Source organism: Labeo rohita, chromosome 14 (genome assembly GCF_022985175.1).
Source record: "Labeo rohita strain BAU-BD-2019 chromosome 14, IGBB_LRoh.1.0, whole genome shotgun sequence".
Lineage (NCBI taxonomy): Eukaryota > Metazoa > Chordata > Actinopteri > Cypriniformes > Cyprinidae > Labeo > Labeo rohita.
This window is the reverse complement of record NC_066882.1, coordinates 26,531,770-26,558,773: the sequence shown is the minus strand read 5'-3', so window position 1 is coordinate 26,558,773 and position 27,004 is coordinate 26,531,770. Positions and strand designations below refer to the sequence as shown.

The 27,004-nt window shown below is 32.5% G+C and overlaps 1 protein-coding gene across 1 annotated transcript; it reads right to left on the bottom strand.

Annotated features, from left to right (window-relative positions):
* Positions 1-545: 545 nt before the first annotated feature.
* Positions 546-26,596, bottom strand: hmgxb3 (HMG box domain containing 3). Its single transcript, XM_051127697.1, has 21 exons — positions 26,463-26,596; positions 23,651-23,777; positions 23,392-23,566; positions 21,340-21,807; positions 21,098-21,206; positions 19,607-19,728; positions 18,888-19,198; positions 17,107-17,210; positions 16,925-17,008; positions 16,734-16,825; positions 13,811-13,909; positions 13,561-13,707; positions 11,768-12,051; positions 11,551-11,678; positions 9,764-9,895; positions 9,493-9,677; positions 7,769-7,988; positions 7,265-7,398; positions 4,734-4,853; positions 4,441-4,650; positions 546-2,897 (listed from the first exon to the last, which is right to left on the bottom strand). The coding sequence occupies exons 2-21, from the start codon at positions 23,773-23,775 to the stop codon at positions 2,364-2,366; spliced, it is 3,783 nt and encodes a 1,260-aa protein (XP_050983654.1). The 5' UTR covers positions 23,776-23,777; positions 26,463-26,596; the 3' UTR covers positions 546-2,363.
* Positions 26,597-27,004: the final 408 nt, after the last annotated feature.

Below are 27,004 nucleotides of genomic sequence, written 5' to 3'. Positions count from 1 at the left end.
TGCTCGGAATCAGCATGAATCTGTTCATTGTGAAAACAATTGCATTGCAATTATATGCATCACATTGAAGGTGTCCACTTCCAGAACAAAAATTTACAGATAATTTGCTCACCCTGTTGTCATCCAACATGTGTCTTTCTATCTTCAGTTGTGAAGACATTATGTTTTTTTGCAGCAATGTAGGACGATTTTGAAGTTGGAGGAGAAAATGAGATGGGAGTTTTTCGACACACCCTAACTGTACTGACTCGGATTACACAGAGTTCACATGTGCATCGCAGAGCTAGACAAGATGAGCATTTGAGGCTAAAAAGCAGGGTTGGTTACCGAAATATGACCGGTGTGTACCAAACCGAATCAGAACATGAATTTTGGTGATCTATCGATTGAAAAATATTTGTCTTCTGGTGCTATGACACAGATGTAAGAAGCATTGATTCATCAACATGCACGATCGCTAGTTAAATTTAAATACTGCATTCATGAGGTGTTAGAAAAATTATTTCCTGAAAGAGAAAACTCATGTGAACGTCGGAAAGCTTTGATGATACAAATCCATGACATCTTTGTAGTTACTGTCCATTTTCACATTTCGAATTAAAAGCACAAATCGTCAGGAAATGAGAGCATCCGAGAAGTGCGTGAATGCAGCAACTATCATTACACTTGCTCTGACTGCAGCAGGTGGTTTGCCGTTAGCTTAGCTAGTGACATTAAACGCGTCTAACTTAAAATGCCAAAAACTAAACGTTCTAAAGTGTGGCTATATTTCACCAGAAATTATTCAGACACCGCAACGTGCAGCAAATGTTTTACAACAGTTGCGTGTAAAGGGGGAAACACATCAAACCTAATGAAACATTCGAGGGTACATGGAATAAACCGGTATCGAAAACTGCCCAAACAATACCCAACCCTACTAAAACGTATATACTTTTTTTTTTGTTTTTTTTTTTAAATAAATGACAGATCGTTTTGCTAGATAAGACCCTTCTAAGGCTGGGATCGTTTAGAGCCCCTTGAAGCTGCATTTAAACTACATTTTTGAAATTCAAACTCACAGACACCATAAAAGTCCACTATATGGAGAAAAATGCTGAAATGTTTTCCTCAAAAAACTATTTCTTTACAACTGAAGAAAGAAAAACGAACATCTTGGATGACAACGGGGTGAGTACATTATCTGCAAATATTTGTTCTGGAAGTGGACTACTTAAGTTCATTAGCTTATGTTAAAACTGTTAAATCCAAATGGATGAAAATTTTACATGCAATTCAAAAACATAAATCTGAAATTTAGGCCCAAGTAGGTTTTTTTGGAGCTGTGCGGTATATTCCAGGTCTTCTGAAATCATACGACATATGTTCATGAACTGAAAAAAAGGAGCATGAAAATGCTTTAAAAACATTTTGTGCTCCACTGATTAAACAACAGCATGAAGGTGAATAAATGACAACAGAGTTTATTTTTGCATGAATTATTCCCATCATCTGAAGTGCTTTCAGGATCTGAAACAACCTCGCAGTTTCTGTTTGTCTCCACACCATCTCTAAAATAAAATTAAGAAAAATATTAAAAAAAGAAAAAAAGAAAAGAAAATCTAAAAAATAAAAATAAACATAAATAAAAAATAAATTAATAAAATTAAAATAAATATAAACAAACAAAAATATTAAATAAAATAAAAATATTAAATAAAAATGAACATTAAATAAAATAAAAATAATGTAAAACAAATAAGAAAAAATAAAAATATGAAATAAAAAAAAAGAAAAGAAAAACATATACAGTCATGGTCAGAATTATTGGCACCCTTGGCAGTGGTTGGATCTTCCATTAGGAAGCTTCTGCCATGGCAGTTCCAACCTGAACCCTATAGAAAATGAATGGGGTGAACTGAAGAGAAAAGCTGTGAATCTGAAAGATCTGGAGAGAATCCGTATGAGGGAATGGTCTCTGATCTCTTGTCAGATGTTCTCCAAAATCATCAGGGATTATAGGAGAAAACTCAGAGCTGCTATCTTGGGAAAAAGACGTTGCAATAATTAGGTTCCAAAAATTGTGATCAACGTGAACTAGAAAAAAATATTATTTCATAATAAGATTTTCCCCCACTTTCATTGTTTTATTTCAATGATAGATTCGCATTTTGTGAATTTTTTAAATTAAATATCAAAAAGATAAACAATGCAGATTTATTTTCACATCCACCTTTGCTCATATTTACCAAGCATGCCAATAATTCTGCCCATGACTGAATATATATTAAAAAAACTGAAATGAAATCACTGTCTTTCCAGGCACATTTTCACTTTCTCTTTTAAAAAAAGTTGGGTAAACCTGCTCATAACGGATCCCTGAGTCAGACGAGCATCACCTCCTCGAACACGACTCCATCCGAGTGTTTGTCCAGTCCTCCGTCGGCCGCTTCCTCCTCCACTTCCTGCGGGTCCGAGTTGATCTGTGCGACTCCTAGCCTGTAGAGGGCGTCTCTGATCATCACCACCTCTCCCGGCTGACAGGCGCTCAGCACCTCTGCGATTTGCTGATTTACGATGTCTCTGCTGCTCAGGAAGTCCAGCAGGCGGTTATAGAGGTAGTAATACGCTGCGTTATCGAACACCAGAGCTTTACGTCGAACCGCCGTCACGCTGCTGTCGTCGATGCTGGTTTCAGCTTCGGGTTCATCACAGATCTCTGCGACGGCGCCGGCGTACGGCTCCAACTCTTTGCAGAGGGTGATGGCGTGGTGAGCGTCGTGGAGGGCGTTGGGTCTGTCGGGTCGCACTATCCAGCGAGAGGCGGATTTGGTGAGAGGGTGCAGATGAGGGTTGGATTCGGTCGCTGTCAGATCCAAACTGTACGGCTGGTCTTGAAGCTCCGAGCACGAGACGTACTGAAAGAGGGGAGGAGACATGTTTAATGGCCAATCAGGCCTTTTAAAATCTGTGTACAAGTTCACTGCAAGGAAAATTTCACATGAGGTGTACAACTCAACAGCATTTCTTTTTTGAAGGAATATTTTCATATCAGTTTTATTTGTACAACACTTTTCACAGTATATGAATATATCTCCAAGTAGCTTTACAGAAATAAATAGATTAATTTGTTATAGTTTAATATCCTTTTTGGAATTGTCACTATAAAAGAGATTCTTAAATATGTAGCTGAAAACCTCTCCAAAATTGCTTTTTATTTGTATATGTGATAATATTATATAATGTTAATTTCTTTGTGTGCAGGGTTATTATAATTAACTAACACTAAAATCATAAAATCATCACTTGAAATAAATGTAACTTTAGTTTAATTTAAATATAAAATGTTTAAATTTGTTAAAATTTATAGACTTTAAAAAAAAAAACACAAAAAAACAATAAAATTAATAAAACTAACTAAAATTAAAATAAAAAGGGAAAACAAAACGAAAAACAATAAAAAATATAAATACCTATAATAGAAGCTCAATGATACAAAATAAAAAGATTCTTGAAAATTGACTACAATTCACTTGAAATAAATGAAACCTAATAGCAACCTCAATGAAACAAAAAAACCTGAATCTTGAAAACGGACTAAAACTAAAACTATTAAAAAAATCAGCACTTAAAATAAATTCTACTTTAATTTAAATTAAATAAAAAAAAATTAAACAAATTTTAATTTAATTTTTAATGTACTAAAATAACTAAAACAGAAATAAAAATGAATAAAAAACTATAAAGACATTTAAAAAAAATAAAACAACTTAATTACTAAAACTCTAACTAAAATTAAAACGAAAAGGGAAAATAAAAAATAATTTTAAATATGACAAAATGGCAGAAGTAGCAGCTCAGTGATACAAAATAAAATTATTGAAAATTGAAATAACATCACAATAAAAAAAAATAAAAAAAAGACTCTTGAAAGTTTCCTCTCTTTTAAAAGGAAGAAATCACAACAGACAAGTATATTATGATGAATATTTGAATATTACTGTCAATAATTTAATTTAATTTAAATAAATTAAACAATTAAATAAAATGTAATAATTGTAGTAATTTATTTTGATTAATTTTAATTTTAATAAGGTTTAGTCATTTTGTTTTTGCAATTTTGTATGTTTTTGTTTTTAAATATCTATATATAATTTTTAATTATATAATATTTTATAATATTATACAATATTGTATTTAGTTCAAGTTAAACTAATTAAAATGAGAGTTGTCGCTGAAAAAAGTTTATATATAAACTAATATGTAATAGATATAAACTTCATATAGATCTTATTTCACTCATCTTTTTTGTTTTTGTTTAAATTGATATCATTTACATTGATGTTTTTGTTACTATAGCAGTAAGTTATGATTGTTTTGGAGCAATTCATACATGAACTTCTATGAAACATGTAAATGCAACAGAAATTGTTGGGTGATTTTCTCCTGTCAATCTCTCACCTGTGGTGGTGTTGTAGGGTCAGAGAAACATCCCTGATTTCTCCCCCACATCTGTGAAGCCAGTTCAGGATATAATACATCAGTGCAGAGCGCCACCTTCTGGGCACAATCCGCCACGTACACCGGTGGCCAAAACCTGGAGGAAACCAGCAGGTCCAGATGATCTCGAGCGCTTTCTCTACGGACCATATACTTAGATCCGCACACGACCTGCAGAGATCAGACTCACACATCAGCTCACCTGATTAGAAATAAATAATCAACAAAAAGCTGTGCTTCAGTGAGTCCGGTACCTGATGAGGACACACTTTACTGACTCTGCCTGCCGTCATGAGTGTGTCAGGCCGCTGTGCCGTCCACAAACCGTTCTGTGTGTGTGAATACAACAAAGACACAGACGCCAGCAGCTCGTCCTGTCAAACGAAACCAGCAGTCCATTCTTGTCAGTGTTGCTACAGGAATATTTAGAGTAATTTGACTTAAAGGATTAGTTCACTTTCAGAATAGAAATTTCCTGATAATTTACTCACCCCCACGTCATCCAAGATGTTCATGTCTTTCTTTTTTCAGTCGAAAAGAAATTAAGGTTTTTGAGGAAAACATTCCACGATTTTTCTCCATATAATGGACATCAATGGGGGTTAATGGGTTGAAGGCCCAAACTGCAGTTTCAGCACATCTTCAAAGGGCACTACATGACCGAGGAATAAGGGTTTTATCTTACACACTGAAGTCCACTATATGGAGAAAAATCCTGGAATGTTTTCCTCAAAAACCTTTTTTTTCTTTACGACTTGCAGATGAGTAAATTATCAGGATTTTTTTTTCTGGCAGTGAACTACTAAGGAAAAGTCCAAAACAAAGATTGACATATAATGTACTCACCCTCTTGTCATCCAAGATGTTCGTGTCTTTCTTTCTTCAATCGTTTTTTGAGAAAAACATTTCAGCATTTTTCTTCATATAATGGACTGCTATGGTGCCCCGAGTTTGAACTTCCAAAATGCAGTTTAAATGCAGCTTCAAATACTTTTTAATCTCAAACGCTCGTCTTGCCTTTCTCTCCCTGAACTCTGTGTATTCTGGTTCAAGGGTATGTCGAAAAACTCCAATCGTATTTTCTCCCTCAACTTCAAAAACCATTTCAAAATCATCCTACATCGCTGCAGAAGTACCGACACAGTCTTTGCAAAGTGAACATGCAAAGAAAATCAAACACCCTAGGGCTGTGCCGATAGATGATAGTATCATGTATTGCTGATATCGACGATAACAAGACGATTATTATTATTATCTGTCAAAAATAGTTTAGGCGCCTAACTTTAGCAATGCAGTGTAGAGCACTGCTTCTGGGGCGCTTCAGAAACTTGCTGCAAGGTGGCTGGTATAAACACAAAGGCACAAATCACAAGAAGGGTATAACTGCAGCCTGGAGATCTCCAAATGGGGGCGGGAAATCCAAAACGCGGTGGGAGCTCCAAAATAGGGCGTGGCTTCCTCCCATTGACAGACAGGCACATGACACGCATGCGCAAATTTTCCCCCCAATCCACTTCAGCGCAAACTCCGCCCCACAGCTGATTCTAAAGGTTTTATTGGTTGTTTCAGTCACAGTGTTGAACTCCTACACTATGCTACAAACAATGCTAAACCCTAAACCTACCCCACACCTGACCCTAACCTTAACCAGTGAAACTGACTGCACGGTGGGATTGGTGCAGAATAGCGTGGCAGATAAACAGTTAATAAGATTATGCAATATAAGATCAACGGGCCGTTCCGTAACTCCCCGACCGGACCTCACCGGACGATGGGACCTTTTTAGTTACACTCAGCTTCACTACACCCTCCTACTCTGCGAATTTCAAGTCCCGGGATGCCCCCGTTACTTAAAACAAAGCGACAGAGTAAAACCTTTCACCTGCGCTGCGCTGTGACGGCACAAATTTATTCATCATATAGTGATGTAACTATTCTATTTACTTATGGTACCAGGAGGATTTTTTTTTTAAAGTGCATAAACGCGCTAGACTAGGCTAGGCTAGTCATAATAAAGTAAATATCATGATAAGTTAAATGTTCTTTGCTTGTTTTCTGTAGCCACTTTTTGAATAACTAAGGAAATGTAAGCATTAGTAACTTACAATGTTTCTATTAAATTGTCATCATGTTAAACAAAATTAAGTCACACTGAAGACATTAGCTTGCTTTTAGCCTTATGCTGGTGTTGGCTCATTTGCCAGCAATGAAACTAAGTAAGTAACTAATTAAATAAAGCAGCACGATAGTATGGTGTATAGGCAGTCTCACAGGCTGACGATAGGACGATATGAAAATTGAGCATATCGCCCAACACTAAAACACCCTTAACAAAAAAGGTAAAACAGCACTATAGGCGTTTTTTTGAAGCTGAGGGAGAACATGAGAGTTTTTCGACATACCCTAACAGTCATGAACTGGAAAAACGGTTCAGGCAAAGTAAGACAAGACGAGCGTTTGGCATTAAAAGTATATAAATTGTACTATTTTTATGAAAATAACAGATCGTTACGCGAGATAAGACCCTTCTTACTCAGCTGGAATCGTTTACCACATTTGGGATCGTTTGAAGCCACATTTAAACTGCATTTTGGAAGTTCAAACTCGGGGGACCATATCAGTCCATTATATGGAGGAAATGTTTTCCTTAAAAAACATAATTTCTTTACTACTGAAGAAAGAAAGACATGAACTTCTTGGATGACAAAGGGGTGAGTACATTATATGTGAACTTGTTCTGGAAGTGGACTTCTTCCTTAAGGTGTGTGTGTGTGTTGTTGTGTACTTTATCAGCGTCTGCTGCAGCAGGAATCCCACATTTCTCCAGCACATCTCTGAGCTCATCTTTACTGTGCAGATCCATCTGATCTGGAATCAGACGACCTTCGTGGATCAGACGCACCAGGACAGATGGGTCACCTGAAACACACACACAGAGGGCATAATGCTGAAACTGAGTATTAAAGTACCAGGTCACCCTTATAACAAAGAGAAGAAATTGTTCAATAAAGTCATTATTTTTGTTTTCGTTGCACACAAAAGTATTCTCGCAGCTTCATAACATTACGGTTGAATCACTGACGTCACATGAACTACTTTCACGCTGTCCTTACTAGCTTTCTGGCCCTTGAACGTGTCAGTTATGTTGCCGTCTATGCAGGGTCAGAAAGCTCTTGGATTTCATCAAAAATATTTGCGCTCTGAAGGGTTTGGAACGACATGAGGGACGACATTTCATTTTTGAAATGCTAATTATCCTTTCAAACACGTCACTCTGTCATCTCAGTACCTGTGAGTTGTGTGTCAGAGGTGATTTTGTCTTTCTCCGTGTTGATGACGGTGGTGTTTCTCATGAGAGGAGGGATGAACGGAGCGATGATGGAGGCGTCAAAGCGTGTAATAGGAAAGCTGGAGGGAAACGCCGCCTGTTCCAGTGCCTCGTTCTCCATCGTCAGCCAAAACTCGTCAACGTGAACCTCATCTGTTGCTTGGAAATCAGGCCACGTGAACTACAGTGAGAGAAGAACAGTGAGTTACTGTGCTATATTTTACTTCATTACAATTTCAGTTATTTTAGTAAATATATATATGTCATTATGTCATTATGTATAATAATACAGTATATGAACATGAAATATATTTTTGTAACTGATGTTTATTTTTAAATGTTTCTATTAGTGTTAATTTATATTAATAAAATATATGAATTATATTGCAGTTTTACTTTTATTTAATTTTAGTACTCTAACTTAAGTGTATTTCATTTACTGTAGTTTTCAATAAGTGACTTGTTTTGAGTTTAAGTTTACCATGTACTAGTTAATTTTATTTCAGCTTTTTTTATTAATATATTCATATTAATTTTCATACTTCAAGTTAAACAAAAAATGTATTTATTTGCATATTTATTTTATATATTTAGTTTTAATTTACATTCATTTCAGTTTTGCTTACTTTTTACTTACTTTTACTTACTTTAAAGAATTTTAATACTTCAACTAATTTAAGCTAAATTCAGTTCCAGTTTTATACAGTTTTTTTTTTAATTAATTTCCATACTTCAAGTTCAACAGCAACTAAATAAATAAATAAATAAATAAATGTTACCTTGGCCACTAATTTAAATAAAATGTTTAATTTTTTATATTTCGTTTTATTTCATTTAGCATTTCCTTTATTTCAAGTAATGAAATTGTGTATTTTTTTAAAGGTTTTGCTTTTGTATGTATATATTTTGTAATATATATTTATATTTAGCTTTGTTTAATTTTTTCATTTTCCAGATTTTTTTCCAAATAATTAATTTTCATACTTCAAGTTCAACAAAAATAAATATGAAATAACATAAACTAAATAAAACAAAAAAAAACAAAACAATTATAAATGGTATAAATAAGTTTCATTTTTGTTTTATTTTATTTCTGTTAACATCGGATTCAGTTAACCATTTTTATTGTAATTGCCTGTTATATTTAAAACAAGACATCAAATAGTTAAATAATTTTGTTACTTTAAATATATAAAATAAAATAAAATAAAATAAAATATATAAAAACCATAAACTTATAATTTAATTTAATGCCACAGAAACATTTATAATTTTACTGAATTGAACTTTCATATAGTTAAATAACTAAAACTAAAATGAAAATGTATAAAATATATATTGACATAAATCTGTGCATTTATTTACTTACTTATGTATTTATATTTAGCTTTGCTTAATTTTTCATCAACTATTTTCATTTTAATTCACCTTTTGAAACAATGTTTGATTTTTTTTAAATTCCGTTACATTAAAAAAAGATACATAGATTTAAAAGAAAAGATTTAAAAAACGAACTTCTAATTTAAAATGGAAAATTATTGAATTTAATTTAATTTAAAAGAAAATAAAAACTAAGAAAAATGACAAAAAAAGAAACAAAAACAAAATAAAAATGGAACAGAAAATACAAGAAAAACATTAAAATATAAATAAAAACTAGTAATAGTATCGTTCAGTGGTGTTACCTCCACGTTTTTGAGCAGTAACACGTTGTTGGAGTTGCGCTGTGCGATCTCCAGTTTGGGAGCGAGGCCGCACACGCCACAGATCATGTCGTTATAGTCTCGAACCGTCAGACACTCGAACGCCCAGTAACCGCTGCAGAACAGATCCTGAACACGCGACAGCTGATCCGAACTCAGTGCGCCGTCTGAACGAAACACAGACAGACATGTTAACCTCACGCACACGTTCAGTACATGAGAGATGAGGATGATGATGATGATGATGAAGCACCTGTGAGCGTCAGTGAGTGTTTGATGATACCGAGAGCGGCGTGTGCAGGTTCATCGCCCAGTCTGAGCTGATGTCTCATCTTAAAGAACAAATCCAGCGTCACCAGCAGCTTATTACCCACGTTAAACAGACCTGAGACAAACAAACACACACACAGAAACTCAAACTCCAGTCATACATATCAACATGCTGCATTCTCAACGTTACATTTTACTACTGAGACATTATCACAGTTTTTATTTTCAAACTTTCTGTTTTTGTTTTAATAGTCTGTCTATACCTTTTTTATTCATTCTTTATTTTATTTTAAATTAGTTTTTATTTTTATATTTTCTTTTCACATTTTAATATAGTGACATTTGTAGTATTTTTGTGGGTATGTTTTTGTTGTTTTTATTAATATTTGTGTTTTTTATGTCTATATGGTTTTTTTTAATTATTTTTAATTTTATTTTTAATTTGCTTTTATTTTCATATTTTCAGTTTTTTATTTTAATTTTAACGTTTTACTAATTTGTTGTGTTTTGCTTTTAATTTTTTTAAATATGTCTTTTTAATTAATTTTGTATTTGAATTAGCTTTTACTTCCATATTTTCTGCTTTCATTTAAATTTCTGTTAACGTTTTTGTACTCTAAAAAATAGTCTAGATAGTTTTTTTTTTGTTTTTGTTTCTGTTTTTGGTTTTCATTTTAAAGTTTTAGTAATTTTGTTCAACATTTTTCTTTAGATATGTTTTTTAAAATATGTCTGTTCATTTTTTTTAAATTAATTTTGTATTTGAATTCGCTCATTTCCATATTTTCTGCTTTCATTTTAATTTCTGTTAAAGTTCTGTACTATAAAAAAGTCTATATATTTTTTAATTTTTAATTTACTTTTAATTAGTTTTATTTTTCATATTTTCAGTTTTTTAATTTAATGGTTTTAGTAATTTTATGTTTCTTTTTTTAAACATTTTTTTAAAAGTACATCTCTAGTCAAATTTGTATTTGAATTAGCTTTTACTTCCATATTTTCTGCTTTAATTTAAATTTTTATTAAAGTTTTTGTACTATAAAAATGTCTGTATAGTTTTTAAAATTATTTGTAATTATTTTTTATTTTGATATTCTCTGTTTTTATTTTAATTTGTTGGGTGTTTCTTTAAATATTGTTTTAAATATGTCTATTTAGTTTTTTTGAAAAATCTGTATTGTTTGCTTTCATTTGAATTATTTTAATTTCTGTTGACGTTTTTGTATTATAAAAAGGTCTATAGTTTATCATTTTTCATTTTATTTTTAATTAGTTTTTATTTTCATATTTTTTAGTTTTTTTATTTTAATTTTAAAGTTTGTTATTTTATTTTGTTTGTCTTTTTTAATTTAAATTTTTTTAATTTTAAAATGTCTATATAGTTTTTTGAATTAGCTTTTATTTTCATATTTTCTGCTTTCATTTTAATTTCTGTTAAAGTTTTTGCAATGTTGTTGTATTTTTGTAATTTGTGTTTATAGAGACAGTTTTAGTTCAGTTTACTTCAGTTTTTGTTTTCTTAGTTAATCAAGTTAAACTAAATGAAAATAATTTTATGAATGTAAATAATTCAAAATTAATGTAATTTTGTTGTGTGCTTTTTGCAATTTTTATTTTTATTGCTATTTTTTAAATATGTCCATAGTTTTTTTTTTTTTTTTTTTTAGATTTAATAATTTTTTTTAATAAACTTTTTTTTTTTTTGAAGAGCAAAGTATATTTAACATCTGATTTAACGACAAATTAACATTTTTGTGTGCGTGTTTTTACCTGGGTGCAGGTCTGTGAAACTGTGTAGGGCCAGACACTGGAGGTTTGTACAGACTTTCAGCTGTAGAGTGACGGGACGAATCAATTGCTCCGTCAACAACCAGCATTCCTCCAACCCCGCAAGCGAACTAAACAACACAAGACAACAACACAATGTAACACAATGTAAATATCCATATGTAAACACATGAGTTTTGTTAGATCAGGTTGCTCTCACCTCTGTTCTCCTTTGAGCAGCGGGTACTGACACAGACTGCAGTGCGTCGCCACCGGCTCGTAGAAGCTCGGCCACCCGCTGGTCTCCTCCGTGTGGTTCTGCTGGCTGTTGAGCTGCTGTATGAGACTGAAGACGTCCTGAAGCTCACTCTCGCTCTCAGGGAACTGCAGACAAGAGCGCAGCAGACTGACGGTGGAGTGACGCTGCTGCTCTTTCTGAGCGCCGCTCAGAGGCTGAGACGCGTCCAACAGAACCGCAGTAGAGCACACATCCTCAACAGACGGCTGGAGAAAACACACACAACCACAAAAAACTTACAGTCCAACGAGACTAGAGCTAAAATCCATTCTTATAATAATAAAAAAAAAAAATCAAAACCATAAAAAATATTTTCATTATCTGAAATCTAATGAACTGAAATAAAATGAATATAATATAATACATTTATAAATTTAAATAAGATATAAAAACTTCAACATATTTTATTTCAGCTACTTTCCAAGGCAACATTTCTAATTTTTGTTTTAGTACTAAAATTACGAAAACAAAACCTTTTTGTAAAATCTAGGTAGCCATATAAATTAATTTATTAATAAAGAAAAATCAACAAAAATGTCACTTTTTTTTTTTTTACTAAAACTTGGGATAAAACAAATGTTAAATAAAAATAAAAGCAAAATATTTTTATTTATTATTTATTTTTATTTTTTCAATTTGTTATTTATATTTATTCATTTCAGTTAGTTGTTCAGCTAGTTGCAACATTTTTCATTTTCGTTTAGTTTAACTTCAAATACTAAAATTACTAAGGCTAAAACTGTTAGTAAAAACTATATAGAAATATTAAAAAACAAATAATAAATATGACAAAAACACGCAACAAATTACTAAAATAAACTTAAATAAATAAATAAACTCAACCTAGTTTTTTTGCAGTTATTTACCAAGGCAAAATTTCTCATTTTTGTTTATTTTAACTTGATGTGCTAAAAATACTAAACAAAAAACTGTTAGCAAAAACAATTTAGACATGTTTAAATATGTCTGTATAGTTTTTTATTAATTCTGTATATAAATTAGCTTTTATTTCCATATTTTCTGATTTCATTTTAATTTCTGTTAAAGTTTTTGTGCTACAAAAAAAATAATTTTATTTTTATTTTTTAAAGAGTTTTTATTTTCATATTTTCAGTTTTTAGTTTAATGTTTTACTAATTTTGTTTGTCTTTTTAAAAATATTTTTAAAAAAATATTTGTTTATATAGTGTCTATATAGTTTTTCCTTTTTTCATTTTTAATTAGTTTTTATTTTCATATTTTCTGTGTATTATTTTAACTTTAAAGTTTTAGTAATTTCTTGTGTTTTTCTTTTTAAAATATTTTTTTATTTTTTAAGTTTTTTTTTTTTTTATTCATTTTGTATGTAAATTAGCTTTTATTTCTATATTTTCTGCTTTCATTTTAATTTCCATTTAAGTTTTGGTACTATAAAATGTCTATACAGGGTTTTTTTTTGTGTTTGTTTTTGTTTTTACATCAACTAAAACTAAAAACTAGTAGCAAGACGTTTTCTAATCGTAAACATACTAAAACTAAAACTGTTAATAAAAACTGTATAGACACTTATACACACACAACTAAATTACTAACATTTTTATTAAAATGAAAAATATTAATAGAAACACTAATAGTTCATTAATGACACTAAAATGACAGTATTTTTTAAACAACATTTGAGTTACTGGTGTTGGTTTAAGTTGAGTGTCGGCTGTGCAGTGAGTGCTGGAACTAACTGTGAGTTTGTTCTTCTTGGTGGGTTTGTTGGTGAGTTCCCAGCCACAGGTGGGACAGTGTTGAGGTTTGTGTCTGTTCTTGTAGACGTAATCACACGCCGGATTCTTACATCGACCGCGACCTCTCGCTGTAGACAAACCCAGAGCCTGAGGAACAGAAAAGTCACCAGACTAAATATTCACAAATTTGTTCAAACGTTTGTTTACTACATGCTTGACATTTCTGTCTCAGCAGTGTGTGAACACTAACTAGGGAGGATCCAGCTGTTTTCTTGAAGGGCAGCATGGAGAGAATCTTGACGCCGTTGTCTGTGATGATGTACTGGTTACTGCTGACCGTCATGGGCTTCTGAAATCACAGTTCAACACCAGTATCAAATTATTAATTCTACTACAATTCTTCTTCTTCTTTATGAAGGTAAAATGATCCTGTAAAGATTTGCATGTGCAGGGTAAGAGCTGTGGAAGCGTAGATTAAAGTTGCATGCACAAGAAAAGCTTTGTAAAGGTGTAAATCACGTTTTAATTGTAAGTTAAAAAAATATTTGCAGCTCTTTTACTCATAAGCGTAATTCACATATTGTTATTGTTCATGTTAATGCAAAATAAATATGATCTGTATTATTCTGCATTTTTCTGCGCTTACACTCTTGGCACATTCTTTTCTGCCAAAATACAGCCAAAAGCACTGCAAGCCTGTAAATTGTGATTTGCATCAATCAAACAACAGTTTAAAGGACTGCAGACCACTTTGACTGTGAAGAACCAAACAGTATGTGTAAAAAAAACAAAAACAAACAAACAAAAAAAGTCTGAATGACTTGATGCGCATGCAGAGCAAAAATTCCCAAAATAACCCAATATGTACTGGCTGTGTGTTCCGTGGTGGCTGGGAACGCTGGATTGATTTGAAGTGTAAGATTTTACATCAGTCAAATAATAGCATATAATAACTTTTCCAGTCTGGTTTTGAGCTTCTGTACAGCACAGAGTCTGCTTTATTACGGGTCCCTATAGGGGTCCTATTATGCTCTTTTTCATAGTCTTGATTTTGTTTTTGGGGTGTACGAGATTTCATGCTTGGTGGTTCGAAAAACGCATCATTTTTTACATAGGTTACATTATTACAATACATTTCTCCCCAGCCTGGCATAAATGGCTGGATTAGTTCTGGGTTCAATGAAGGCCCTCCTTCCGAAAAAAAGGAAATTTGCTATGATTGGTTGACTATCCCACCGCGTTGTGATTGGTGAACAGCTTAGATGGTGTTTCTGTACTGCCACGCCCCTTGTCAAAGCAGTTAGCGCAAGCTAGATTAATAGTGAATCTTACATTTTAAATAAGGGTATTTTTCTTACAAAAACACATTGATTCCCTACAGGAGACCACCGGAAGCCGTGTGAGGCACTTTTTATTATGAATGGATGCATTTTATTACACTTTACTAGACTCCGATTGCATTCGTCTGAAAGAAGGAAGTCATATACACCTAGGATGCATGGAGGGTGAGTAAATAATACACTACGGTAGTGTTGGGTCCTATCATCAGCTCACAGATACATGATATTATCGTGCTAATTTATTTAATTATTCAGCTCCGAAACCAGCTCCAGCATAAGGCTAAAAGCAGCCTAACATTATCAGAAAACATCAACATTGATTAGTCTAGCCTATTCTAGTGCAAGTTTATGCATTTTAAAAAACACTTGTGTTATAAGTGAAGCTATCGACACTGTGTGATGAATAAATCTCTTACCACACACTGCACACCTCAACACGGCAACCGGAGTAGATCACGGCTTCGGCGTGTGTTTTGACCCCCTGTACTGCACACGTCTGCGGCGCGTTAGAGTTCTAAAGCAGCCACTCTAGTCAATGCTTGTGTTTATACCTGCCGCGCTGCGGCTTGTTCTTTAAAAACCATTATTTCTTCACGACTGAAGACAGAAAGACATGAACATCTTGGATGACAGGGGGGTGAGTAAATTACTTGCAAACTGCTGTTCTGGAAGTAGACTTCTCCTTTAAACAACATGGCGCAGAACGTGAAAATGATAACTGTCGGACAAATGTCGGGCAGAAACTAGAAATAAACACTTGCATTATGCCTGGTGCCGCATTGCACCGGGTGCATGATAGGGCCCAGTTTGTTATTTAAACATACAGATTGGTTCTTCGGAGTCAATCTGTTTTGCAGTTCTCCAAACTGTTGTTTATACTTGCAAATCATGGTTTACAGGCTTGCAGTGTCAGGGTTCTGTCACTTCAGTCTAGTTTTCTTGTGGTTCTGTGACAGAGCCCTAACACTCCCATTATGTCTAGTTTTCATGTTGTCTCCGCGCCTTGTTTCTTGTTGAAGCGTGGTGTCCGGATCCCGACACTCATGTCTTGATGAGTTTTGGTTTTGTGTCGGGGTTCAGACACTCACGCTCCATGTTCTGTCTTGTTGTGGGAGCATGTGGTCTCGAGCTTGCTCAGGCCGTATGCTCTTCTGTCCACGTGGATTGTTTTGTGTTGTGTTGTTGCACGCAACTGGTTTTTGGAGCACACACGCAGCTGGGTGAACACTTAGCTTATGAGTTTTCTCATTATCTGCGTGTTTGTGTCTTGTTTTGCACACGGCCGGTGAATTGTTTTACTGGCCATGTGCTCATGTTTTTGTTTTTGTGTGAACACATGGCTTTTGTTATGTTTCCATGTGCCATGTGCCCTCATGTCTATTGTCTTGACCCCACCCATCTTGTTTCCTGATCATTGGTTAATTTGCCCCACCTGTGTTTCCCTCATTACCTGCCTCGTTTGCTCTCTATTTATTGTCCTTGTGTTTTCAATCCTGCGTCAGTTTGTCATCGTATGCATCCTGTCGTGTCCTGTCCTTGCAAGCCAGATAGCCCTTTCCCCCCTCTGGTTAGTTTTTGTGGCCAGTTTTGTTCATTTCATTATTAATAAAAACCCATTCGCTTGCACTACTGAGTCCTCGTCTCTTCCCTTTACCCAAACCCTGACATGAATTACATTTACAAATAACACTAATGTACTGTAAATAATTTTTTTGTTATGCTTGAAACATGATTTAAATCCTTACAAAGCTTCTCTTGCGCATGCAAATTTAATTTATGCTTACAGTCTTATGTACACTTCCACAACTCCTACTGTAACATAGGTAAAGTCACCTGTTGTAAGGCACTGGGTGTGATCATGTGACCCAGCTGTTTGAGAGTGCTGGGTTTCAGTCCTGCAATGTGTTCACTGGCTGATGGTTTCACTGGAGACAATAACACAACACATTACACCTCAGACAGTCAACAAAATGAAACCCAACAGATATAAACACAAGAATATCAGATCATTAGATGTTTCTCACCTGCTCTGATGACACTAGTGTCTGATTTGACTTTATCAGGTGGAACTGTGATCCACTGCACAACTGCAGACTGAGCGCCCGTATCTGTCAACATCAGATCCATTTCATGTACATGTTCACTTTCTGCACACGTGCACGGGATCAGAGACTAGATTAGTGTTTTTAAATAAAATCTGACTCACTATTCTGTGCAGGAGCAGGGAGAATAGCTCGTATCCGGCGTTTCTGTAAAGCACTGCTGGCCTTCTCTCTCGTGACAACCTGGACTTGACCACCACTCAATGATCTGAAACAAGCAAAACAGACAGCTCAATGAGGAAGACAATGACCAAAAAAAAAAAAAAAAAAAAAAACTAAATCTATACTAGCCGAGGAAGAAGGGTCTTATCAAGTGAAACGATCTGTCATTTTTTTCATAAATAAAAATGTGTATACTTTTAAAACACAAAAGCTTGTGTAGCACAGGTTCTGGGATGCGCGTTCACGACGTACTATTGAATCATGTCGAAAGGTCACGCAGAACTACAGACCCAGTGTTTACAAAGCGAACACGCTAAGACTAAGAAAGTGCAAGTAAGTCAAACGCTGTTTACAAACAAAAAGGTACAACGATGTCGGACGATTCTGAAGTTGTAGGAGGAAATAAGACGGAGTTTTTCGACATACTCTACCTTTTTGAGCCGGAGTACACAGACAATTAACTTAGATGTGATTCGTAGTAGTGATGGGAAGTTTTTGACCTTTGAGTCTCGTTCAGCAAAATGAACAAATCTTTTTGCGAGTCATTTCATTCATTTTAGCAAAATATAATTAAAATGTTACGTGTTACTTCCCTAACACATCTACTGCTTACACAAACGTTGATCACACTACAAACAAGACAACACTATAATGCTATAAGAAACAGAAAAGATTAATTCATTGTTTATCTGGGTCTTTAGTCTATGATTAGCTCAACTCACCTCTTATCTGACAAGTTTTCAGGTTTGAGTTGTTTGTTCATAATGTGACAGCCCCATAAGCTCAACCAATGTAGTGTGAGCCGGGAAAAAATTTTTGATTAGTTTATCTCTCGAGTCTTCGGGTTCCAGTCATACGTTCATCACGTGACAGCCTCATTAGATGAACAAACAACTTGAAAAACCCAAAGACTTGAAACAGGTGAACTAATTACAGTACAGAAGCTAATAGGATGTTGCACATGCGCAACTAAACGAATCACTCCCCGAGACGACTCGTTCTTCCCGAGTCACATTAAAGATTTGTTCAAAATGAACAAATCGTTCAAGAATGACCCATCACTAATTCGTAGCATCATGAATACGCATCCCAGATCCTGTGCTACACGAGCTTTTGTGCTTGAAAAGTATACTAGTTTTTTTTTTTCGAAAAAAATGACCACTCGTTTCACTAGATAAGACCTTTCTTCCTCAGCTGGGATCGTTTAGAGCCCTTTGAAGCTGCATTTAAACTACATTTTGGAAGTTCAAAATCAGGTCACCAATAAAGTCCATTAAATGAAGAAAAATCCTGAAATGCTTTCCTCAAAAACCATAATTTCTTTACAACTGAAGACAGAAAGACATGAACATCTTGGATGACAAGGGGGTGAGTAAATTATTTGTAAACTGTTGTTCTGGAAGTGGACTTCTCCTTTAAACAATAAATGAAAAAATAAAAATGACAAAGTGCAAAAAATTACTAAAACTTAAAAATTAAAGTAAAAGAGAAAAGGAAATTTCAAATATTTATAAATACTATAATTGTATATAACCAATACTAAAAACGGAAAGTCGAGTCATATGGATTGCATTGTGGGATATCTCACAGTGTGTCTTCTGCTGTAAACTGCATATTTTGGCAAACACAGATGGTCATCCAGGTATTTTATGCATGAAGAAGATTGCATGCACAGTATGCATATTGAAAAAGAGTATGAGTAGTGTTTTATCGGGTTTCTTACAGCACAGTTGTGCATTCGGCGCTCTGTGCACATTCAGGTGTTTTAAAAGCGCCTCCATCAGGTGTTTGTTGGGCTGACGTTGTATTCACTCGCTCTTTCTTTTTACGGGCCGCCCTGCGAGCAGCAGCAGTCCCTCCGTCCTGAGTTTTATCTGAAGAGGTTTTCTCAGTAATAACAGAAGCAATCGTCTGCTCTTCTGTGAGTTCTGTGTCTTTTGGCGACGTCTCATTAGGGTCTGATGGATGAGGTTTGGAATCGTCACACTGTTTTCCTGAAGACGGGTCAGAAGTTTTGACTGAGCTTCTCTTAGCCTGTAACAGAGGGAAATACAGTTAGTTTTATATTCCTCTATTTTTACAATTATAATTAGCAAAGCAAATTTTAAAACAAAAATATTAATAATTCTATTTTTTCTATTATTATTTTATATTTTTAATATATTTGTCATTTTTCATTCAATAATTGTAATAATTTAATTAAATTAGATTTTTTTGAAAAATCTAAACAAAAAACGATTCAAAAATATGTTTTCATGAAGTAGAACATACATGAAAAAAATTAATCACTATGAACCACCATATGAATGTTTAGTAAGTATTTTTCACTGTATGCTTTGCTTTGATTATATACTATATGAATGTTTTTGAATGAGTATTGGACATAAGTAATATTGAATTAGAGTAACACAGAATAACAGGAGCACGGGTTTGAGGACTCACAGGTGCCACCCATTTCCCCCCAAGGTGTTGTCCGCAGTCAGGGCACTGGGGCGGTTTGTGACGGGTGACATATGAAAACACACACCCGGGTGTGGTGCAGTTGCCCCGTCCTCGTCGTGTATTTGATGGGCTGAAAACAGAGCAGATGTGAGAGTTACATGTTGGATGCATTATGCACAGAATACTGGAAAACACTTGGGAAAAATCTCAAGCTGCGGTCAGAGTTCAAGAGGTGCATAGCAGGGTTATTATAGTTAACTAAAACTATAAATAAAACTATTTTTAAAAAAGTGCTTATTTTATTTTAGCTTTTTTTATTCAACCTGATGTACTGAAATAACTAAACTAAATCTAAAACAAAAAATATTAATAATAATACAAATGACCAAAGCATACAACAAAGTATTTAATAATTTTTCATTTTCTACAATAATTTAAATACTTTATAATTATATTTATGTTACTTTGTTATTACTATTATTTATTTTAATATTTTTTTGTTTTTTACACACACACACACACACATACACATATATATATATATATATATATATATATATATATAAATCATAATAAAATAAACAAGAACATATTATGTACTAAAAAAATTAAACCACACAACAAAAAAAAAAAAAAAAAAAATACTAAAATTATTTATATATTTTTTTTAATAATTTTGAAAACATAAAAAACCTTACTTGAAATAAAAAAACATTTTAACTAAAATAAAAAAAACTTACACTTATTTTATTTCAGTTAGAATTTCTGCTTTTCATTTAGTTAAACATGACGTATTAAATCATTTAGAAATATATTTAAAAAACTTACTTGAAATAAAACACACTTTAACTAATATTTAAAAAACGTATTTTATTTCAGTTAATTACTTTTTCATTTAGTTTAACCTGATGTACTAAAATAACTAAACTAAATCTAAAACTAAAAAACAAATCTAATAAAAATGACCAAAACACACAACAAAATTATCAAAACTAAAATATTTTTTTTCTAAAATAATTAAAATTTATATTTATTTATGTGATTATTTATTTTAATGTTTTGTTTATAAAAACGTTCTATGTATATCTTTAATCATTTTTAAAATATATGATTTTAATATATAATTGTAATAATAAAAATAAATCAAAAAGTATTATGTACTAAAAAAAAAAAAAAGAAAAAAAGAAAAGAAAAAAAAACAACAAAATTAAAAAAAGAAATATTAAATAATTATAAAATATATAAATAAAAACTAATTCAAAATATTAATAAAAACGACAATAGTATTTCAGTGATACTAAAATAACACTGGTACACAAGTTTATTTGAGTCTGTTTGGGAACAAAATGTGTTCAAAAGTCACCGTGTTGATAAAGTTTGTCTTGCTCGTTCTTTTAAAGAAACTACACACATTTTTCCTGTTCTATTTCATAATTTTGGTCAAAAGTTGTGTCTAAATTAGCAGGTTAGAAGGAAATGCTATGACAGATGATTTACTAACCAGTTTAAAAGAGGGTTTGGGTTCTGGTTTCACAGTGCTAACCAATGGAAACATCATTATTGGACTGGCCGTGTTAATCACTTTATTCTCCACAAGACCCTGAAAAACAAGACATAGCGTAATTATTAAGCACTCATTTGTCATTTCTAAAAAGCTGTACCTTCCTTCATTTTTTTCATTTATGTGCTTGTAAAGCACCTTTATGTTTTAATGCGGATGATTGACAGCTCACCTGATTTGGTATTATGGCAACTAGATGAGTAGCATCTGCTTTGATCTGTGGCAACAAAGCCCCGCCCTCCATTCCATTCTCTATCGCCATGCCAACGTCACCATATGACACTCGAGACTCCTCCCTCTTCATGAGCAGAGGGGCGGCTTTAAGAGCGTCCTGACCGAGAACTTGCAGTCTTTCAGTGGCATTCTGGGACGGCGCATCTTCACTGAGAGCCTCAATGGCAATGCACTGCTCTGACAGCTCCACCTCACTGCCCAGAGTCATGGGGGACACCAGCGTCTCCTGCACCGCGGCCCGAGGGGCTCCATCAACGGCTCCGTCCACCAGGGTGTCCGTCTCGCCGTCTCCCTCGACCCGCTCGCCTCCCGCTGAATTCTTGGGCAGGAGCACATAATTCGCCCTCGGGAGGATCTTGCGGAAACCTGGGACGTCCTGAGAGGACGCAGCTGCTGACTGGCTGCTCTGTGAAAAGAGATGGAAAATTGACAGTTATAAGACTATTGAAGGGAAATGTGCTTTATTGCATTGAAAGTAATCCAACTTTTACTCATTTTCCTTTAACAGAACATCATTTGTTTTTTATTTCGAAGCAAAATATGACCTAGACATGTTGTTTACATGTTTTGTGGAGATTTAACTATACAGTAAGAAAAACTAAATGCTATTTTCCTATTATGGATTTCAGAGAATAAAAAAGCTTCAGGTTTGCTTTAAGCTGCACAATTTGGCTCATTTTTTTGTGATCATATATCAGTACGAATATAAAAATATATATACTAATATTATCTATATTTTTAAAAAATATAGATAATGATTTATTTAAAAAAAGTATTTTTTGTATCATTTATATACTATTACTACTATTAGATTTTGTTTATATATTATTATATTATATTATATTATACTATATTATATTATATTATATATTATATTATATATATATTATATTTATTATTATTATTTTATATATATAAATATATAACCCTAATAAGAAGAAGAAGAAGAAGAAGAAGAAGAAAAGGAAGCTGAAGAAGATTACTATTATTATTATATAAAAGATTTAAAAAATAAACTATTATTATTGCAATATTACACTGTAAACACAAAATTGAGATTTAAGAAAAATAATATAAGAATGTTATTTTACAGTACAACATTGTAAAAGTACAATATAATATTTACAGTCTTCATTTCTTCATTTTCAAATGTTAAACCATCAATCTTTTATTTTGGCAGAAAACCACAGTGACAAAAAAGCATTTTCAAAAATAACATAGATAATTTACATTTACATCACATATATTTTATATTATTTATATTTACTTCATTACTACTTTTATTATTTATTTATTTATTTTTTTTATGATTTAAATAACAATAAATATATAGATTATAATAACCTTAATTTAAATACATTCTAATAAAAATGACAACCACACAACGTGGTTGTCATTGATCGTGGTTGATCGTTTAGAGTCCTTTGAATCTGCATTTAAACTACGTTTTGGAAGTTCAAAATCGGGGCACCAGTAAAAATCCTGAAATGTTTTCCTCAAAAATCATCATTTCTTTACGACTGAAGACAGAAAGACATGAACATCTTGGATGACAAGGGGGTGAGTAAATTATTTGTAAATTTTTGTTCTGGAAGTGGACTTCTGCTTTAAGAAAAATAAAATAATAATGTAATTTTACAATATGGCACCGTAAAATTACAGTGTCTTAATTTCTTCTCTTTTTTTTTTTTTTTTGGCAGAAAACCACAGAGTGACTTCACATTACAAGTTCGTGAAAATGAAAAAGAAAAACAGTGCCAGGCTTTACTTTGAAACATGCTGCACATGTATTTTTTTAATTAAACACAGCCTTTGCACACTAATTGCACTAACCCGTATTGCAATTTCAGTTTTATTACAATTAATCGTGCACCCTACCATATAGTATTCATAACTTTCAAAATTGAAACAGTTTTGATGAATAAAAACAAAAGATTTCTTCACACAATTACATGTAATTGCATTAATCATATTTAGTTAACAGGCATACCGGGTCGATGCCGTCTTTCTCCATGCGTGCTCTCTCCAGGTAATAACCTCGATCCGCCACGTTCAGCCTCTTCCAGCTGTCGCTGATGCATTTGTTGATCTCAGACTGCGGCAGGTCCGGATGCTCCTGCTGGACGCTCTGATGCACGTCGAAGTAATAAAGCAGATACGCTGACCTGTGACAGAAGATGGGCTGTTAGTGCAGAAAAACAACTACAAGTGAACTTCTTGTGTGTTCATGTTTCTCAGTGAAGATCTACCTGGGCTTCTTGGGTTTGTCTGAGCTCTCCACGCTGCCTTTGCTCTTGCGTTTCTTCTTGGGCGAAGGCAGTTCCAGAAGCGTGTAGCAGCTCTCCACCTCCATCTCTCCATAGATGGCCTCCATCTCTGAACAAACAGAAAAAGAGAATGAAAGAACTGGACAGACAGATTTAAAATCAAGTCATTTATGCATTACCAATAACATTAGGAAGGAAGCATTCAAGATTATTCAGTGGATTTATCCTTTACATCAGGTGATTTGGAAAGACTTTGACTTTTTTAATTAGAAAAAAATGAGAGCATTGTCTTTATATAAAGCTTAAGTAATACAAATATTGAAATCCAACTCAGAGAAAATATGTATTATTTTCTATGATTATAATGTTGAATTTAAAATGTGGTATGTTAATTTAGATATAATATGGACAATTCTTTATCAACAAATTTAAAACCATTTTGCTCATTTTAAAATAAAAATAGATCCTTCTTACTTTAAAAGCAATAAGAAGTAACAAAGTAAAAATTAATTATAAAATTAAAATAAATAAATAAATAAATAATAAAAATACTAAATTATATTTTATTATTATTATTATTATTATTATTACTACTATTATTAATAATAATTTTACAATTATTATACATGTTTTTACTGTCATTAAAATATTAATATTCTTATGTTTATCTCACTATTTCATTTATGATATTCATGGTTGCATTTGATTATATGTTCACTGTTCAAAATGTTGCAAAAAAAAAATAATAATAATAAAAAATTACATTTGTGGAAGAAAATTCTTCATCTACAAATCGTAGTGGCCATCACACAAATATACTTTTGCTCATTTTAAAATAAAAATAGGTCCTTCTTACTGTAACAACAATAAGTAACAAAGCAAAAATAAATTAATTAATTAATTAATAAAAATATAAAAAATAATAAATAAATGAAAAATAATAAATAAAAATACCAAAATTACACTTTAAAATTATTATTCAATTATTTTAAAATTATTATTAAACTATTAATAATCTTATATTTATCTCATTATTTGATATGTTTTTCATGATTGCATTTGATTATATGTTCACTGTTCAAAATGTTGCTGTAATAATAATAATAATATTAAATAATAAAGATTTACATTTGTGGATAAAAATTCTTTATCCCATGGAAAAGGAGCATCACGAAAATCTACTTTAGCTCATTTTAAAATAAAAACTGATTTTTCTTACTTTAAAAGCAATAAATAACAAAACAAAACATTAAAATAAATAAAAATATAATAAATTATAAATAACATAAATAATAATAAATAAATAAACATACCAAAATTATATTTTTTAAGTATTATTTAATCATTTTAAAATTATTATTAAACTATTAATAATCTTATATTTATCTCATTATTTGATATGTTTTTCATGATTGCATTTGATTATATGTTCACTGTTCAAAATGTTGCTGTAATAATAATAATAATAATAATAATAAATAATAAAGATTCATATTTGTGGATAAAAATTCTTTATCCCATGGAAACGGAGCATCACGAAAATCTACTTTAGCTCATTTTAAAATAAAAACTTTTTTCTTACTTTAACAGCAATAAATAACAAAACAAAAAAATTAAAATAAATTAAAATATAATTAATTATAAATAAAATAAATAATAATAAATAAACATACCAAAATTATATTTTTAAAGTATTATTTAATTATTTTAAAATTATAATTAAACTATTAATAATCTTATATTTCTCATTATTTGATTTTTTTTCATGGTTGCATTTGATTATATGTTCACTGTTCAAAATGTTGCTATAATAATAATAATAATAATAATAATAAAGATTTACATTTGTAGATAAAAATTCTTTATCCCATGGAAACAGGGCATCACAAAAAATCTACTTCAGCTCATTTTTAAATAAAAACAGGTTTTTCTTACTTTAACAGCAATAAATAACAAAAACAAAAAATAAAAAAAATATATATATATAATAAATTATAAATATAATAAATAATAATAAATAAACATACCAAAATTATATTTTAAAGTATTATTTAATTATCTTAAAATTATTATTAAACTATTAATAATCTTATATTTCTCATTATTTGATTTTTTCATGTTTGCATTTGATTATATGTTCACTGTTCGAAATATTGCAAAAACAGTGTATTATTACAGTAAATGACTAAAAAGCAGTGACAGACGATCATGGGATTAAATAACAACTGATATTTTATTGACAAACCTCTTTTGATGAAAGAGAATATTGGCTAAAACATGTTTAATTCTCATGAAACAAAAAAAAAAAGTACACATTTTCCTTTATTTTTTCTTTCTAATTTTGTGGAGAAATGCCAAAGAGGAGCTGCTCTGGACAGAATTCGTTGCATTACTTACCCAATACTTCAGGGAACACTATGGTATTACTATGGTACATACACAAAACACTGTACTACTTCATAAACAAGGTAACACTTGTTACTGTTAGCTAACAGTGTACTACTAGAGCACAGCTGGAGCAGATGCAGGTAAACAACAGCAACATTATTCAGACCGTATCACGTGACACTCCTCAACCATCTTCATACATACAAATACACACAAATATAGGACTTTAACTCCAGTTTATCTGCACAAACGCACAGCCGAAGCGGTTAAAGCGAGTCTGGGAGTGTTTGTAGGCACGTCCGAGTGTGTTTTATTCCCTCCCGTGTGTGTGCGTGATGTCGGTTATTGTTGAGTGCTGATACTGACTGTCCGCGGCCAATGAGCGACTGTCTTATTGAAGCCTTACCTGATCGAGCTCAGGATCGGTCCAAATCCGGGCGATCCTCTCCTCACACTGGCGCTAAAGCCGCGGGACCGGGGATCCGGATCATGTGTGTGTGAGGCGCGACAGTTGAGTCGGTGTTTTAGCCTGTGTTTCCCGCAGTATAGTGCAGTAAAATGGCGGAGGAGAGATCAGATGAACAACTGGAGGCCCAATGAGAGTTTGATCTGCAGCAGTTGCAACTGAATAGAGTACGACTTTTATTTTGCCCTCGTGTTTAAGCGATAATTTTACACTGTTTTACTTCATTTTAAAAGTGTGGAAAAGCCAAACAGTGGCGAATATCTAAGCTAATAACTGTTGAATACATCAAATTGTTGTTCCCGCGCTCAGCGCTTGGTGGCGTAGAGAGAATCTTCGATTCACCGTTGAGTGCGTTGATTCATATTCAAGCCTCAGCTGGTTTTCCTAATGTAGGCATTTGTATCCAAGAGAAATTAACGTCATTTAAACCTTTAAATTACAAGCATCTTTTCTGACACGCCAAAAGAAATCAGCTCATTCGA